General features: G+C 38.4%; 1 protein-coding gene across 1 annotated transcript; it reads left to right on the top strand.

Moving 5' to 3' along the window:
• Positions 1–5,715: 5,715 nt before the first annotated feature.
• colec10 (collectin sub-family member 10 (C-type lectin)) lies at positions 5,716–19,548 on the top strand. The gene is made up of 7 exons (XM_040118311.1): positions 5,716–5,991; positions 8,040–8,111; positions 13,581–13,652; positions 15,477–15,530; positions 16,745–16,840; positions 17,659–17,870; positions 18,346–19,548. The coding sequence occupies exons 1-7, from the start codon at positions 5,874–5,876 to the stop codon at positions 18,553–18,555; spliced, it is 834 nt and encodes a 277-aa protein (XP_039974245.1). The 5' UTR covers positions 5,716–5,873; the 3' UTR covers positions 18,556–19,548.
• Positions 19,549–19,751: the final 203 nt, after the last annotated feature.

Genomic DNA, 19,751 nt, shown 5'->3' with positions numbered 1-19,751 from the left:
ACCCCCCCCCCTCAATTGAATGGCTGGTTAACATTTTACAACTATTACAACAAAACTGACATTTGATTTACCGAAGTGATTCTTTTCAGCACAGTTTTCAAATCCTGAGCATGAATTGAAACCCAGATCACGAGCTGTGAACATGACGTTCCCAGCCCATGACGTAACACTGAAGGCTTCACTGATTTTCACTTGTTTGTCACATACAGTAGATGACAAACAGGAGAAATACTGGTAACCGGTTGAAACAACTTTGGTTAAGGTTAGGATTAGGTTAAAGCAATACAATTTAAGTTGAGGTTTAGTAACAAAACAGTTTATTTAAGGGCTGGGAAAGCCATTGGTCATGGTTAAATAAGACAAACTTGAAAACTCCTCTCAGTAAAATACTTCCTGGAAGAGCTGGATTTTGAACCAAAGTCAGCAGAGTTGAAGACAGATGTAAACACCAATCCATCACCCCAACCACAACAGCCTTTCTTTCCATCATACTGTTTCCATGTCAAACAAATGGCTGATTTTGTTGAAGAAACATTATCTTTTCACGGGGAGAAGAAATGTAAATCTCAGCTTTTATGCAGGTACCAAATACTTGCTCTTTAGGAGATCATTTCGCAAAATTTCAGAAGACCGGTTTTGTCTGAAATGATGCTAAATGGATAATATGAGAGACTGGACTCTCATATCAGGTTTGAACAGGTAGTTCAAAACCGGTGTCAATGAAGTGTCAAAATGTAATTTCAGCCATCTTCGGTTGTACAAAGTCGTTACCTGTAATCTTAGTGGAATCAAAACCTAAATTTGTTTTTGATATCATTTTTTTCTGAAATTGTTGAACTTGGTCACCTGAGAAGATTTTTGTATGTGTAACTGCTCTCAAAAGTGCACAATCAACACTGAGAAGCAGTCAAAGACCTGCATGCATAGCTTATTCTGGCATTTGCTTTGCCTCCCCACTTATTTAAACAAGGCCAGGATTAAGAACTCTGTCTCTGAGAAGTCCCTCTATGGGTCCACTTTAAGCTAGAAAACCATGAAATGGGATAAATTCAGAGGTTTTGTTGTAAAGTAAACATGATATTGGCAAATGAGTAAAAAACATTGACATCTTTTTACCCAATTTTTAGATTTCTGACATAATGTGTAGTCTATATGCCACATTTCTGGATGGCTAACAGCATCCGGGCAGTGTTTGACCACCCTCTTTAGAAATCAAAAGTGTTTGGAGTTTAGGAAATTACAGAGCTAGAGAGAGAAGTTAAAAAACCTTGGTAAGTCTAAAAGGATGAGAAACACTGAGGAAGGCAGTTTTATATTTATAAGGGGTAGTCTGTCGTGTTATAGGCTGCAAAGTGCCCGACTATAGAAACGGAATTAGGATTTGGTTTAGACATATGTGCCCAGTGATGCGGTTCAAACCCAGGCCAGACACTAGCGTCGACAACAACACATATCCGTGAGTTTGCTTATTTTACAAACGTTCGTGCTGGAGAATGGTTTCTTATATTTGTTTTTTTTTTTAGAGAAATCACAATGAGTAAAAAGGGGAAATCATCCCGTGGGCGGCGTGTTTCATGGGAAAAGACAAAGAGATGAGTTTTCAGTCTAGGATGGAAGGTGCAAAGCAAATCCGTTGTTGACCACATTGAGAGGGTCTTTCCACAATGAGTTAGTCGAGGAGGCCATTGTGTCCGATTGGCCCATGGCCTAGATATGGATGTTCGTATCTTGGTAGACTTTTACCCTTGTGTCTTTGAATCAATACACTACAGTTTAATTACTGTATTTGCTTGAGATGTGATGTAATCTGATGCGTGGAGGCAATTGTGAAATTCGCCTTACATAATCAACAAAGTATACTGTAAATCCACTTTGGAGTAAAAATGCATCAAGTCAATACTTTGAAACCACAGATGAGCGTCTCCTCATTAATACTGTTGTTTTGCATGTACACTTCAAAATCCATCATGAGATTCCTTTCCTCATTTAACTATCCAAGCCAAACTGAGTCCATATTGGCATGTGGATGACCTTTAAACAGCTGAAACATAATAATGTGAGCCATAGCCTTTTGATGGTTGCAAGCCCTCTGTTTGTTAGGAAACAAACCAGCATTTGTTGAGCAAAGGATAGGTGATGATTTGACTTCTAACTGTAGTTAATCACTATTAATTTTTCAGAACTCTCCTTGTATTTTGCTTGTCAATATACTCACAGTTGGACTCCTTATGCGAGGTTCTTCAGAGACAGCACTACTGATCGCCAAGACCAGCAGTGCTCATGGTTGGCTGCTTGTGAAGTCAGCAGATTAGGTGCTGAAGCATATTGAAACATGACTTTAATTGATCCCTGGTGAGGATCTTTCTGAGATGGTGAAAATCGTGCATAGTTCTCCCCCTCTCTCTTCCTCTCTCAACCACACCGGTCGAGACAGACGGCAGCCCACCATGAGCCAACTTCTGTTGAGGGTTTCTACCTGTTAAAAGGAATTTTTTCCTTGCCATTGTCGCCAAGTGCTTGCTCATGGAGGAATGTTGGATCTCTATGAATATAACTGTAAAGAGCTCGCCCTAGACCTGCTCTGTGAAAAGTGCCCCGAGATAACCTTGGTTATTATTTGGAGCTGTATAAATAAAATTAAATTGAATCGAATTGAACTTCCATAGATGTTACTGGGCCAATTATGAAACTCATGCTCTACAGTAAATGAATGTGGTTTAGAGTAGAGGTTAGGTAAAAATGTTTGTCATTGACACACATGAGGGCAGTTTATGCTACTTCTGCTGTTTAAATATACGAATGGTACTTCCAGCGCTGTAAACGGGTTTTAAAGCAGCAGAGACAACAGGGCTGTTTTGTGGTGTGGTTACCACTATGGAGTCAACCCCTCAATCCAGGAGTGTGAATCACATTCTTAATTAGAGCTCGCAATCCAAACCACATGTAAACAATTAGCCGTCGGGATAGCAGGGTTGCTCCTATGTATATTTATGTGTGAGTGAGTGGTGCACACACAGAGCAGGAATGCACTTTTTTGTGGACTGACCTTGACTGACTGTTTCAGTCAAGGTCAGTCCACAAAAAATGAAAGGATGATTATAATACTTCCATGACCAAACTAATCAACCTTTTCATATTTTTATTTATTTATGATATGATATGATATTACATTATATTACTACTATGATATTACTAACATGTCACTCATAGTGACAAACCCACAGAGAACTATTCCTCAAAGCTCTATAGAGCATTTTAGCATCTTTCAGCTGATTGTTTTAGTTTTCCAGACAGCCACTTTACTGTTTTGGTTCACTCTGAGCACTCTCATTGGCATTTCAGTCACAGCAGGGTTATGGATTTCTTTTTTATGTCTGGCCACACAAATGTGTGCTGTTGAAATTGGTTGTTTCTTTTAAATTTTCATGGAGCACGCCATGCCTGCTAGCCAGTTATCATCAGCAACACCAAATGCCAGAGCCATAAAAGAGCTCTCATACCAAAATACACAGCTCTCAACATCAACAAATTCCTTAGCAGAAACAATGTAGACTTCACAAACAGTGGAAGAAGCCAAATAACACTTTTTACAAATTCTGTCACTGATATTGAACGTGTGAGGCCTGAAATATTTTCAAGCCTGAGTGTGTGATTAAAATGTTTTTCAAAGATAATCCATATGAAAAAAACATTACAATCAGAAACAAAAATTTTAGTAATGACTACCTTACAACTTGTCCAATGTGTGACCAGCCTATATTATTTCCTTTGAAGAGCAGAGAGTTTGCAGAGTAGAAAAAAGTTGTAACTTGACTGTAAAAAGAAACATGTGCTGAAATTTCAGAGCCATGACTGGATGTATTTGAACGATTTTTGTCTGTAAATACAAATAACATTATAACAGGCCAACCACAGTAAAAGCATCGAAGCGCTTAACTCCTCTTCTCGAAATGGCTGCTTTTCAGAATGACAACTAGCCAGCTCTGTCCCTCGGGGAACAACAGACCGTGTCTGATTAAGATGAATCTCCCTTTTTTTTTTTTTAAATTAATAGTTACTCAGTAACATCAGCCCCTGCCCTTACTGCAAAGAGCAGAGCACGATAATGCCCACAATGACTTGTCTTACTGATGGAGAGCTGAAGACGTTCCTGGAAGCATAACTCTTGAATAAGGAAATCCCTCTTTGTGCCAAGACATGTGGCTCTGACCACACTTTCTTCCCTGCTTGTTTCCCTCTTTGTTCCTCGCTCTGTCTCTTGTCTTTCTGTGTCTTCTTATCTAATTTTTTCTCATTTTCTCATCATCTCTTTCTGTCTCTTTTCCAATTTTTTGCCATCCACCCTCCCTACTCTCTCTCTGTCGCTCAGAGACCTCCAAACCATCTACTCCCTGTATGTTTTCATCTTATAGTGACAAACAAGAGGATGCAATTATGGAAGAATCTGTGTGCACACAGCATTTTTGTTTCTTGTGCACAGTTTTTTTTATGTGTTTTGTCTTTTTTAAGATGTCCTTTTGTGCATAAGAACATGCACAAAATGTACATTTATGTGTGTGTGTGTGTGTGTGTGTGTGTGTGTGTGTGTGTGTGTGTGTGTGTGTGTGTGTGTGTGTGTGTGTGTGTGTACGTGCAAGCATAAACCTCTCCCACCAAATGGTTTGGTTTGTGGTCTGAAGCGTGGAAGGACAAGTAAAAGACAAGAGCAGGAGGAGAAAAAAGGACAAAATTTGCAGGCCAGAGGTGCTCCGCTCTTGTTCTTGATAAGAAAACATCCCATCAATTTGTTATATTGAAGAATCGTGCCAAAAAATGTGCAGATGATGAACAGGGGTGTAACTTCTGCTTCTCTAATTTTCACATTTCCTCCCCCAAAATAAAAATTTCAACTAATAGCTACATTTCTGTGGTCATGTACCACCTTAACAAACCAGTCAAGCCACAACTAAAACTTAAAATTGGTTATCTGTCAATAATGTTTCAGCAAACTTTTATCCAACAATCGAAAAATGACTATGACAAGAGACTATAGCAAGTAGCCCACTGATATTTCATACATTTACAAGTATCATTTTACACCATGACTGACAGCTGTACTGCTGCACTCCACTTTAAACATCTATCAGATGCAAAGCACTTCACTGTGTGATTTCACAACGTGAACATGCTGCAGGGATTACTTTTTTCACTCCATTGTGGCTATATTTGAGGTCACTATACTGTATGATGCATATATTTTAAAACACTAATTCAAATGAAAAGGCAAAGGATATAAAAAATGTGGTAAGTAGAAAATACGCAGCCTCTCATCCGAAATACATTCCTAAAAGTCGAAGTACTGCTTTACTTGAAAATTACTAAACATAATAAATAAAATAAATATATTACATTGTATGTGCTCCTTACTGTTATTCTTCCATTGATCTCCTAATGTTCTAATCTATCTAAATTATGTTACGGTATGTTCTGCACTTGTAATTAAACACATTAAATTCCAAGGGGAAAGAGATACAAAGGAATGCAGTACTCTGCTAAGTGTTGTCTGATATTATGACAAGGAACTGATAAGACTCTATAAACAAGTGTGTGTGTGTGTGTGTGTGTGTGTGTGTGTGTGTGTGTGTGTGTGTGTGTGTGTGTGTGTGTGTGTGTGTGTGTGTGTGTTCTACAAACAACGGCACAGCCTTTTTCTGATCCTCTGTGCAGTATGTTTGCTCATTAGTGCAGCACTGATTCTCTGGTCCTGCTACTGTCAGTAGTTGCATACTAGCACATGAGATACTTCACACAGCCAGTGCGTCGCCGTTAGCAGCTACCTGCTAAAACAAATCTAACGTTTGGGATCTTTGTCACTGGTCAGTGATGATTGGGAGATGATGGAAAGAAGATGCAGCACAGGACTATTGGTGCTCTGTGTGTGTGCGGCTGTGTTCAACTACGTCTCTGCCTCTCCAGAGGTCTGCACTAATTCCCTCCTGCCTGGGGCTAAAGGTAACACATGTCCCTGTATGTGTGTCTGTGTGTTAATGTTTAAAGTAAACTACTCTGTGGGATTCTAAAATATTTATCCTATTGATCACACTGATTGTAATTGTATACAGGTGTTACTGAATTGCAATGGAACTGAAAATGTTGACACAGTGGACATTTGTTTTGTTTGATACATTTAATTTGTATGTGTCAGACAAAAAAGTGGCGTGGAAAATTGTGAGGAAACACCCTTAATAGGGTTTAGGGTTTACAGAGCTGATGATAAAGGTACCAAGCATGTAATGTCCTGTAGTTTATTAGCTAGTGGTCTGCTACCCCATAGTCTTTTGGAGGGAATGCCTCCCCGTGTGTGTTTTTCATTTTATGACATCCAGTAGCTTGTTCCACTGCTGATTCAGACAGACAGACCTAATAAAATACACATTTAAGCTAAGTCTCATGTTTTTTCAGCTCCATTCACTCTACCGAAAAACATGGCTTTTAGTTGTGGCTTAAAAGAAAGTTCGAGAGTTGTAACTTCGGGAGCCAACGCGCAGGAACTGTCAAGTATGTCTGTCAAGTAAAAAAAGCAAAAAATGTCACAAGTGTAAACCAGGCCTTTAATAGGAAATTTTACAATTCTTGAAAATAGAAAGGCGCACATTAGCTTGGCACTCTGGGACAAACATTATTTTACAATAGAAATTACTGTAAGTATAAAGTGGTAGTGTGGGTAGGAAGTTAGAAAAGTCAACTCTGACATCACATACACTTGTTAGGAAGTGAGTGTGTATATGAACCATCCGGACATTTTTGTCAGCTTTCCACTGAATTTTCTGTATTAGTAAGAAAGTTCCATTGTAACAGTCTGTATTTGGAGAGCCGCCTCTACGTGGAACTGATTTTTTATACAACTCATCCTACATACTGCTGACCACAGAGTCTCCGAGCCTGTCTATTCTCAGGTCTGCGTATCTGAGGGGATGTTAGACACAGATTATTCTAAGTTTCATACCTCCCAAAAAATTTCCACACAACTTCTTAAACAAATATACTTTTGCTGCATTTACTGGTACTGTGACTTCAGCATATTAAAATACATTTACTGGCGTCGTATGTTTTATTAAGATGTAAGAGTGTTGGACACCATGGGTGATAACACTTAAGTTCCATTTATTTAACAATTTTGACAGTTTGATGACAACAAACCTTGAATAAGACTTTCCTCACTTATGTCACATAAATCGATCATATTGCTTCCCTACATGTTAAATCATTGCCAGAATATATTTGACATGGAAGATCTCGATGTGATTTGACACCTTAATTACACAAGTGAGGCATGTTAGTAATTTTAAAGGACATCATTTCATTTCAGTAGTCCGGAATAGGAAAGAATTTTATGCAGACAGAATCACTTGAAAAAGCAGTGTCTTAGGTTGCTTGAAAATGTCTACACAGCCTGCAAAGTTCAGTGATCAACTTTCCGAAGTACTCCTCCAGGCTAATAGAGGGGGTTGGTTACAGCTATTAGCCCAGCACTTAACAAGGTATAAAATGCTGCTGGCATCCCCAACTGCGCTAAAATTACAGCTGTAATAGACACCCAGAAACCTCTCCAGATTTTTTGCTAAGAGCTCTGTTGAGCGTTTTTGGACCCACTGGAGATATTTCTCCTACACCTAATTGATGCGTTCAACTCTGAAAAACATTTTCTGTCACTAATACTGTTACGCTGTTAGTGCTTTTGAAAATGATACTGGCTAGGCTTAACATATATTAAAATGGAATATGAAGAGGTCAGACTTCTGTTTATATCTACAAGGGATTCGGACTACCCTTACTGTAGGACTTGCACCCAAACCCAGAAACGGACCTGCACTGGAACTCATACATAAACACTCACTCACCAAAGTACTGAGCTGTAGTCGTTTTTGGGCGCCTCCTGAACAGAGCTGTGCATGAAACATAAAGGGAAATATGCCCTCCCTTCATAGTATGCCTATCACTTTGGATTTGGGCAAATCCCCTCTCACACTTGTCTTTACTGTCTTTCCTTTTCAATCCAGGAGACCAAGGGGAGGCTGGAGAGGAGGGAGATCCAGGAAAACTGGGGAAGACTGGACCACCAGGATTTCCAGGTATCTAGCATCCAGCCATCTATTCTGTATACTGTATATTACGGGGGGGAAAGGAGGTCGACTGGCCATTTATCTAGTCATACATGGCTACTGCAAAGTATGAATGGGAACAAAAACAATACATGACACTTCATTGTTAAAAAACTACTTACGGTTTTAGCATTGCGTAGATATAACATCATCGAACTCACGATTGGCAGTTGAAATAAATGCCCATACTTCCAATGTAGTGAGACAACTGACATCCTTCACGCACAATTTCAGTATCTTGAAAATGACCAAACACTATTATCCAGAAAACAACACTTTTACTCCCGAAAATTCTTGAAAAAAGTTACACAAAAATTGACATTGAAAACTGGTAAAATGATCACATTGACAGTTTTTTTTAATCGTAACTTTACAAATCAACAAGAAATCATATGAGGAGGTAAAATTTAGATTTTTACGTTTTGATGCTTTCCCTCAATACTACATGCTACAAAAATAGCTCTTGCAAAGTCGCCTCTTAGTTTAAAATGCATTTCATTTTGAATACATGTAAATGTAACACAGAAATTCCCATAAACATTAGCATGTTTCCAACATGTGCAAGGGCTTAAGACAATCAAAGGGAAAAAAATGGAAAAAAACTGATGAACGGGAAGGCCGCATTTCATTGTAACATGGACAAACAATCAAGTCTGACTTTCTGTGCTGCAAGTTTCCCCAAATAGACAGCTTGTGTGACCTTGCCCTCGCAGCAGCTTTTGCTTTTTCCTGCTCTAGACACATGGCTCTTCTTTGCTGCACAGTAGATACAGAGGCCGGCTCTGCTCTGTGACAGACAGATAAACAAGCAGACAGCCCTGCGCTGCTTTGTCTCTGTGGAAAAAAACAGACGCGTTAATTGCTGCTGTGGAAAGCAGTGGCATCCTGCTTCGCCCCGTGTCTCCCCAACTGGGCTGCTAGACTAGCTTGCCAGCCAACAAGGCATATAATGTACACAGATGTCTGCAAATACACACACATACTCACAAACGGAGGCATACATACAATGGAACGTATGCGCACAAGGAATGCAAGCATATAGACACAAGGAAGCAGGTCCACATGCACATAGACACAAAAACACACAACACACAACTGCATACAAAGGCACAACATAGGTACTGGTTCCTGGCTGCCCTTTTTTTTCTCTGCAGACGTTTTGTTTTTTTTTTTAATTCAATAACTTCACACAGAGGTCCTCACACGCACACACATGCAGGCACTTGACAACAACAGTTGCAAACTTCTCCCATCAGACTCTATGAAAAACAAATGCCAAACTGTTTGAGTCATTTCCAAAAGTAAGAAAGTATTTACAGTTAGGTGCATAAGTATTTGAAGAGTGACACAATTTTTGTAAATTTGCCACTGTACACCACCACAATGGATTTGAAACAAAACCATCAAGATGGGATTGAAGTGTGGAATTTCAGCTTTAATTCAAAAGGTTTAACAAAAATATCACATTAACCATTTAGAAATAACAGCCCTTTTTATACATAGTCCCTCATTTTCAGAGGCTCAGAAGTAATTGGACAATTGACTGACAATCAATTTCATGGCCAGGTGTTATTTCATGACAAATTAAGCAGATAAATTATCAAGAGTTGATTCCAAGTGTTGACTTTGCATTCGGTAGCTGTTCATGGGATCTCTCAATATGTGCTCCAAAGAGGTGTTGATGCAAGTGAAGGAGGCCATCATTAGGCTGAAAAAACAAAACAAACCTATCAGGCAGATGGCAGAAACTTTACTAGTGGCCAAGTCAACAATTTGGTACACTCTTAAAAAGAAGGAATGAACTGGCGAGCTCAGTAACACCAAAAGGCCTGGAAGAACCAAAGAAGACAATTAAAGTGGATGATCGCAGAATTCTTTCCTTGGAGAAGAAAAACCCCTTCATAACATCTGGCCAGGTAAACACTCTCTAGGAGGTAGGCTTATCATTGTCAAAGCCTAACACCAAGAGACGCCGTTATAAATGTAAATGAAGAGGGTTTATCACAAGGTGCAAAGCACTGGTAACACTCAAGAACAGAAAGGCCAGATGAGACTTTGCCAGAAAACATCCAAAAAAAATCCTGTCCAGATCTGGAACAAGATTCTTTGGAAAAAGATGAAACCAAGATCAACTTGTACCAGAATGATGGGGAGAGAAGAGTTTGGAGAAGGACAGGAATGGCTCATGATCCAAAACATACCACATCATCTGTCAGACATATGGTGGAGGTAGTGTTATGGCATGAGCATGCATGGGTGCCCATGGAACTGGGTGACTGGTGTTTATTGATGATGTGACTGCTGATAGAAGTAGCAGGATGAATTCTGAAGTGTACAGGGCTAAACTATCTGCTCAGATTCAGCCAAATGCTGCAAAACTGGCAGGATGGAGCTTCACAGTACAGATGGATAATGACCCAAAACATACTGTGAAGGCAACACAAGAGCTTCTCTGCGCAAAGAAAAAAGGAATATTCTTCGAAGGCCATTCAGTCACCTGATCTCAACACAGTTGAACCTGCTTTTCACTTACTGAAGACAAAACTGAGGGCAGAAAGACCCACAAACAAGTAGCAGTTGAAGGCAGCTGCAGTAAAGACCTGGCACAGCATCTCAAGGGAGGAAACTCAGCATTTGGTGATGTCCATGGGTTCCAGACTTTGGGCAGTCATTGACTGCAAAGGATTTTCATCCAAGTATTAAAAATAATCCTGATTTTTTTAAAATAAGTTGGTTTGTTCAATTACTTCTGAGCCTTTGAAAATGAGGAACTATGTATAAAAATGGCTGTAATTCCCAAACGGGTCGTTTAATATTTTTTGAAACCTTTTTGGATTACAGCTGAAAGTCTACACTAGAACCACATCTTGAAGGCTTCGTTTCAGATCCATTGTGGTGGTGTACAGAGGCAGAATTACGAAAACTGTGTCACTGTCCAAATACTTATGCACCTAACTGTGTATGTGAACCTTTTTCCAATTTTCAACTTTGCGGATGTTTTTCAACAGTATAGTAGACTCAATCATTATGTTGTTTATTTTTTGTTTTTGTGCATGTTTATTGTAAGCATGAGGGCAGGTACTTATGATGATTTTGTAACTGCAGTGTGTCAGCAAGCCTAACAAATGACGCATGTATTCCCTTTCTTAATTTGGGCCCCTTTACAGGAAACCGTTTCTTAATTTTGGAATGTTAAAAGGGAATACATGATGGTTAATTCTCAATTGGGCAACAAAAAATATTTATTGCTCCAAGCTTTTTGACGTCAACAAACAGCTGAGCTTGATTTCTAAAATTAATTTGAATGAATTTGTGTTTGAAAAAGTTTAAGGTTGTTTAAAATGTTTGTTGGGCTCCACGATTACAATGAAAGATGTGGCTTTCGCCTCCTTTATCCTCCAGCAGCTGGAGAATCCAGACGTTAAACCAGTTGGAGGGGTTGGCCATTATAAAGAGTGCACGCAGTGATAGGAAGAACTGTTATCTGTACTTTTAGATAGACAGTTTAACTGGCAAGCAAAAGCACTGTGAAAACAACATTGATCAAATTTTATAGACACCGAAGGAATAACATGAGACCAACAGATTAAATTTCTCCATATAGCAAAAAACAAACATTTATAATCACTGATCATAATCTGTTCTCTGGTCAGTATTGTTAAAATATTTCCGTTGTGATTCTGCCTCTCAGGCATTCGCACAGAAAAATTGTACACAGATTATAATGAAATTTCCCGAAAACCAGGCCTTTACAGCGTCTACCAGACCTCACACAATCCATAAGACCTCACACCTTCTGCCGACACTTCTCACAAACCATCAGCAGAAAATCAACATGATAAAGTAGGAAATAGTAGTGCATAGATGGCTTTGGGTGTGTATCTGTGTGTGTATGTATGTGTGTATGTGTGAAATATGCTTCTCCTGTGCATGACTTAGAATTTCAATCTCCATCAATTTCTAGTCGAATAGTTTCCTGAGGAAATACTCATAAAAGTGCTGGCAGAAAGCCTAAGTCTGCTCTGCAGTTTTCCCACACACACACACACACACACACACACACACACACACACACACACACACACACACACACACACACACACACACACACACAATATCTCTCTCGCTCATTCTGATGTTCTCCGTTCTCCTACACGTTCCCTGTAACATCCAATATCATACCTCAACTTTCTCAGTATCTCAGTTAGTTCTTCTAACACCAAAACCAAGGCAGCCAAACAGATGACAGTAATCAGATTACAGAGAAGAACAGTAAACAGTTACAGTCATTGTGATGAGAATAATCAGATTAAAAAATATCTAAGGCAATAGTATGGTGTTCAGTGCACTGGAAAATAGTTGATTACAACCTCTGTACAGAGATCAGAGAGTAACTGAAAAAAATAAAATAACATAAATAGATAATGAATGAGTGTATTTACTCCGTTTATTACATTTCCAAAATGGACTTCCACTTTGTCTAAACCATATCCCACAACAATGCACATTTTCTATTAGACTATTTTCACTCCGCGAACATAATCTCAATACAAAGTACTTTAGTTAGTGCCCACAATAAATCAGCATTTTTTCCTCCAATTTATTTACTGGCATAATAATCATAATAATCACGGCATCAGTTTAGGAACCACGTTATGCAGAAATTGTTGGAAAAAAGCCTCAGGGCTCACATAGATAATTTCTAAAAGATGAGATGGGAGCATGCAATTATATTGATTAGGTTTGAAAACAACAAAATAACCCAAGAAACTAGAAGAGCATTCAGAGAGCACAGACCTCCTCCATGGCCAATGTCAAACAATATACACCAGACCTCAGAGAAAAAAATTCAAATTCATAGTAAATGATCCAGATCTGCCCCAATATGTAATGGGTTCCTCCCTGGCCCGTGCCCCATCCCTCCACCAAGTTGGCTGCAAATCGGGTCAGTAGTTTTGCGTAATCCTGCTGACAAATAAACAAACAAACAAACCTAACGACACGGGTGAAAACATAACTTCCTTGGGGGAGGTAACAAAAGAGAAATGATGAAGGCCAAGGTAAAGTCATAATTGTAAGAATAGCAAACCCGAAAGACAGAATGCGTGCCTAAATGTAAGGTATCTTTCTATTTTATGATGATTTTGACCCTTTACATAATCTAACAGTGATATCCACCTTATTTACTTCAAATAAAATGGGAGGTTCTAGCAATATAGTGGATACCACCTTTCCAGGTATATTATGCACACTGTGTTGGACTAGAAAGTCATCATCAAACTGAGATGATGAGATTTCTTTACTATGTCACACATGTCTGTCATCCTCTCCATAATTTTTTTTCCCCCTCTTCTATCTTCTCATCATCTGTCCCCCCCCCTCCATAATTTTTTTTCCCCTCTTCTATCTTCTCATCATCTGCCCCCCCCCCCCCCCCAGGAGTGCCAGGAGAGAAGGGACTTAGAGGAGACGTGGGCCACACAGGAAAGATGGGACCTACTGGAGAGAAGGGTAAAACAAAAGGAAGTCATTTCATACTACATTGTAAACACAAGGTTTACTCATTTTCATTAGCATTATTAACTCAAATGCATTAGTATACAGTAATCAAGCAAGAGAGTGTATCAAGAAGAAAGCTTCCAATCCTCATTGTCCTGTTAAAAAACAAAATAACAAAACATCTTTCCAAAAGGAGAGAAAGATTTATGTACTTTATAATGTGTATAAATTTGTCCTTGATCTAGTGCCAGGAAATATTTTCAACATGCAGAAAAGAGCCTGTAGTTGTCAACAACAGTCTATTAAAATGGCAAAAATAATGTAGCCGTGAGGTTCTGCTTTATAATTGCCTAAAAGAAGAAATATAGCTTCCTGAACTGCTCCTCAGCATGGACTGTTGCTCCAAAACCATAGACTCAAAACATCAAAATGAGAAGAATGGAAATTGCTCCAAACATCAGTCATTTTAATTAGTCCCAAGACTAATACACACAGGGAGGAATTTCTTCAAGCCAATTGCGATTTCCTTAAAAAGTCTGTATTTCCCCCATTTCCTTTATGTTTGAAGTTATCACATCCAAAGATAGAAGAAAATGTAATCCTACAGCATGATGTCATTCGGCTGCTTTGCCCAGGGTGGCTGAAACTATTTCTATCTTTACTTTTATTTTTATGGGCAGTCCAGTTTCCCTGCCTTTCAAGGCATTCGCTTTTCTCAGTATTCATTAGGTTTAATACGCTTACAGGAAAGTGGCTGTGCATCAGCCATCTCAAGCAAAGGAGTGAGGTCACAGGTTTGGATTTTCCTTGATCCTGAGCGCCTGTAGCTCATAAAACACCTGGAGAAAAATACTTGTTTTGAGGGCAATGTTGGTTTCAGAAGAATCACACACTAAAATTCAGTATTATTATTTACAGATAATCACAAGATCTTCAGAGCTTATTCTTTGCTTGGGCAAAAGAGCTATCTAAAGCTATAAACTCTAAAACTGTGTGATTACTGATTACTGTTCATATGGAAATTAACCAACTAACTGCAGCAGGGCTGTTTGGGGGCTTTATACTGTATGCTCCCTTAAATATCTGCACCATGACATACCTGTCAGTATTTTATTTAGTAACCCACGGAGCTACAATACTGGCAACAGGATAAGAAGTTAAGTCTGAAGCCAGAAAATTTACTTTTCACTTAAAGTTATGTTTTAACATTTTTGTCAAGGTGCTCAAATTGTAATTCTCTCTGAATAACAAAAACCACTCAGGCTGGTCAAATTGTACCGGTACAGTACGTCACTGTTGGGGCTCTTCCTCTTATAACACCAACCTGTTGTGATGTTTGTACTGCAGCCCACTTCCCCAAAATTTGCAACTGCCAGTCAGGTTAATTTCCACAGTAAAGCTTTGTTAAAGCTGTAGAAATGCACATACATATTTTGACAAAAATCTGGATTACAGTTACTCACAAAATTTACAATTTACCCACATCTCAAGATTTAAAGAAAAAAATATGTGGGTTGTTACATTAATGTCTCTTTGGAACAATTAAATCTGGGTTATGACATCTTAAACTTTGACCTGAGTAAATCTGAACCTTTGTGCAGCCATTTCCAAAATGTTTTATGTATAATACAGCCATCTGGTGGTAATCTTGTGTAACTACAGCACAATATCATTTATAGCACAAGTAGCTGTCAATAAGTTAAATTATGCTAGAACGTAGTGATGGTACTGTGTTATTCATTTAAATTTTAAGTGATTGAAAACAAGAAAAAATAATTAGTAGGATTACAGATGTTGTGATCGTGAGTACTTTCTGTGATATCTATTCCTCTGTAGGTCACAAAGGTGATACAGGTTTGGATGGGCCCTCCGGTCTGAAAGGGAAACCAGGTGAGTAAGCTCAAAGTGCACAGGCATTGCTTGTTTTCAAGTTGTATGCAAGACCATAACCCCATTCTGTTCTCCATCAACCGACATGATTCTGTTACAGCAATTTTACATTTGAAAATAAACAGCTAGACAGAAAACGTTTCTGTTTCCCTGGAATTTTCAGTCTTATAAGTGGGTTTGAACTAAATGAACTAAATATAGAGTCAGGCAAAGTATATTCGAGTCTGTTACTCCTATAAATAAAACACGCAACATTCTTTTAAAACCTATATAGTCACTCCAGACACTCTTTTTTGGATTTCACTCTTTAAGTCTTTCAGTGTTTTGCCTGTTTACTCAAGCCTATTTGTTTTGACATTAAATGATGTCTACGAGTGCTTGCTTTTAGCATTAAGTGTGTTCGAGGGTATATAAAACCAGTTTGGTTGAACATTGTATGTTTGTAGCCCATTTTATACATACAGTATAATCATCTTAAACATTCAGACAAACAAACAAAGAGCGGTCTATTTGACAGACCACCTGACAGATCCAACTCATCATGTGTTTCCCTTGCTAAAGATCAGACTGAGGGCAAAAAATCCAGAGACAAGCATGAAAAGATGATGCCTGCAGTACAGGCCTGGCAGAGCATAGCCACAAATATCATGCAAAAAAAAAAAAAAAAAATATATATATATATATATACAACCAAATATTAAATTGTGATAACTTTATTTAAAAGCACTTTCTGTCCCCTAAAATTGGGAAAATAAATATGAGAGGAGCTACAGCTCCTACACTGTTAAATTAATTAATTATTAAGTAATTAAGGCTGAGAGCCATGATTTTAACCTCATGGTCACTGTTTCATTACAAATCCAATGTGCTAGAGTACAGAACCATAATAAGGAAAATACTCCACTGCCCTTATATGTTCTGCTCTGTGTACATATCATTAAAACTTATAGAAATCTTTACAAATACACATTCAGTGCTATTAACAATTTTTAAAATTCAAAGCAGGGCTGGAGGATGCGTTTGCCATGCAGCAGCAAAGGAAAGATCTGCATAGAGTGACTGCGGACATTTAGTATTACAGGCCTTCAACAGACTATCAAATCTTAATAAGAAAGTAGTGCTCTCCACACTGACACTTAATATACCGTTGGTATAATTTTGTCACTGTCAGGAAGGTGATTCGGTGCTATTAAATCCTGTGCTCACTCTTGCAGGCACCACATGTGACTGTGGCAGGTACAGGAAGGTGGTTGGACAACTGGAGGACAATACAGGCAAGCTGAGGAACGCTGTCAAGTTTTTGAAAAATGGTGAGTCCATAACGGTATGATGTCTAGGGTTCAGTGTACACTTCAGCATGTTAAGTGGCAGTAGGGGAGCTGAATATTCTAAAACGTGTGAAAACCATAACATGCATAGCTAAAGATAAGAAAAAAGGAATATTTTCAGAAATAAACTCAGCTACAGCTATATCCAGTTAATATTTCTTTTTATTTTTTGAGTGTATGAATTTGTCATCTAACAAGTAACATGGTTTTGTTACTTTAGTCTTTCTTTTGCTGTTTTCCTTATTCCTTATTCTTTATAGTACCTTTCCTAACAGTTATTTTTAATGTAAAAAATAATCAATAGTGAATTAATCTGTAAATCTGTGTTTTCAAAGCATTTTTTACTGTTTCTGGGTCTTGAAATTAAATTAGGCTGGAAAACTATATAAGCACCAATTCCTTATTTGCCTTTTGTTGGTTTGTAAGAATTACGTACAATATTTTGTTTTTTCATGCCTGGGCTTATTCCTGGAATTAACTTTGACAACAACACACAGCCTTTCTCTCCATTTTCCTGATATTTCACATCTGAAAAGGATTGTGGAGTTGCCACATAGATACAGTAAAAATATGTGCTCATTTTTTTTCATGATTCCTTGCTAATCATTTGGCTGAACTTGACCCAGAGGCTGGAACAAACGGGCCACTTGGCCTGCTATAGAAAAGTTTAAAGCCACGTTATGGCCCAGCTACCTCTAATTTGTTGATCTTTGAAAAAAACACACAGCCAATTGTGATGGGAAACATGTAACTAGCCTAACTTCCGATGAACTTTAACCCTTAAACCCTGCCCTGTGTAGTCATCTTGGGGCTGAAGGAAACAGAAGAGAGGTACTACCTACTGGTGAAGGAGCCCAAGAGGTTCAGAGAGGCTTCAATGAACTGCAAGCTAAGAGGAGGCACCCTGGCCATGCCGAAAACCACCAGCACCAACAGTCTCATGGCAGACTACGTCAGTCGGGCAGGACTGACAAGAGTTTACATAGGAGTGCAGGCTCAAAGCAAGGACGCAGTGAGTAGTACCCCGCAGAACATAATGTACACACAGTGGAGTTTCAATTTTTGGTCTTTAAGTAGAGGCAGATCAGTCATGGGCACTTGTTCAGGGTGAAGACAGTTTAAGATTCATAAGGATACGTAGTGAAATATGAGACAGTGTGATCAATCAAGGTCTTGAGCAGTTTGTAACTTCTTTGAAGAATTAATGATGACGCGTCTTACTGTGCAGGATGAAAAACACAGTGCTGCTGCCACTACCTTAAATATGACATGTTTTAGGCTCTTGTGATTGATGAAAAACTGATGCTCTAATGGAGTGAAAAAAATGTCCTCTTCGCCACTGTTTTCATCTCCTATCTAAAAAAGGATGAGTATCTAGGGACAAATTCTTCTGAAAGATGATTTCACGATGAGAAACTATTTTCTGAGAGTGTTCCCTGCTGTGAAAGATCTCTCAATTATTTCCGTCCCGTGGTTCTTGTCATCAGGATGGAACAAGCCGTTATGTTTATGCAGACTCCAGCCCTCTGGAGAGGTTTGCAGCCTGGAGTCAAGAGGAGGAGGTAAATTCCAGATTATCGCCTACCACAAACTCCAGCTGTGTGGAGCTGCTCAGCACTGGAACATGGGGTCATGTGGAGTGTGAGGCAGCCATGTTTTTCATCTGTGAGTTCCCAAAGAGCAGGAGAAGAGGATGAGGAACAGGAGGAAGAGGAAGAGGGACACCTGCCTTAGTGTCATCATGAGTTAATCAGACATTCAGATTTGCATATATACATAAAGTACATATATATTTACATGTGTGTTCATATGTATGTTTTTTTTATATATATATACCCTTGTCTGTTTAATGTAACACAGAAATAAATACACAGAAATAGCAACTTAGAAAGTCAAAGTTTTGCAAACAGTTACCTTTTTTCACCAAAAGTGAAAGTTTAAATTGTATAACTGTTAAATTCCAACCATCTACCAATTTCTGTACAGTTGTGTTGAATTCATCTAACCAAGTATAGGCTCACTGCATAATATTGGAGCTATGAGTCTTTACAAGACACTGAGTCTGGATCTGGTGTTGTCTAATAGCGAATGAATATTATGGAAGTTATTATTTTAAAACCCCAAAATACAATTGACTGTTCTTTAAATAGAAGTAACAGCAATACTCTGCATTTAAAGTTTAATAGGTGGTGTCTTTATTAAACCTTTCCAAAAACTAAAAGCACATGCCCAAAAGTGTAAAGAATGGATTAAACGGTGCGTTTATCTGCTCCAACATGAGATGCACTCGTTAGCATGCCTGGCTAACCTAACCCAGCCTTACATTTACAAGGTAAAGTAGCATTTCATACTGAATTATTTTGTTGGCTGGATGCTTTTGTCTTTGATGTGATTCAGGCTCTCCCATCACACTGTACGGTCCAACACAAACAGTATGCTCACAATCATACACATTATCCTACTGCTTCCCAAATGTCAAGTGCCAGTGTTGATGTTTGGACTCTTTCCACTGATTATAATTACTCCTCCTGAACATATATAAGATACTAGACAGTCTGATAACAACTGTTCCTTGTCTCTATAGTAATTGTACATTTTTATAACATGCATGTCCTTCAAACATAGCCTACTGTTTATTTTTCTCATTTGTTATATCAAATAAAAAACAAAAATAAAAAGGTAAAGGTGATATATCCATTAAAAATCATACAAAAATATTAACAATACTGTTTATCAATATTTTGTACCTGTTTTTATCAATAATTAGTCATTTAAAGGAAAACACAGAAGTGAAAATCACAATGTTGTAGTCTCTGAATGCTCTGAATAAACAATAGAAAAACACAAAACTCTGAATACACAAAACCCTCTGAATACACAGTAAAAGATTTAG

Source organism: Xiphias gladius, chromosome 22, assembly GCF_016859285.1.
Source record: "Xiphias gladius isolate SHS-SW01 ecotype Sanya breed wild chromosome 22, ASM1685928v1, whole genome shotgun sequence".
Taxonomy (NCBI): domain Eukaryota; kingdom Metazoa; phylum Chordata; class Actinopteri; order Istiophoriformes; family Xiphiidae; genus Xiphias; species Xiphias gladius.
Note: the sequence above shows the minus strand (reverse complement) of the source record. Positions and strands in the feature narration are given on the sequence as shown.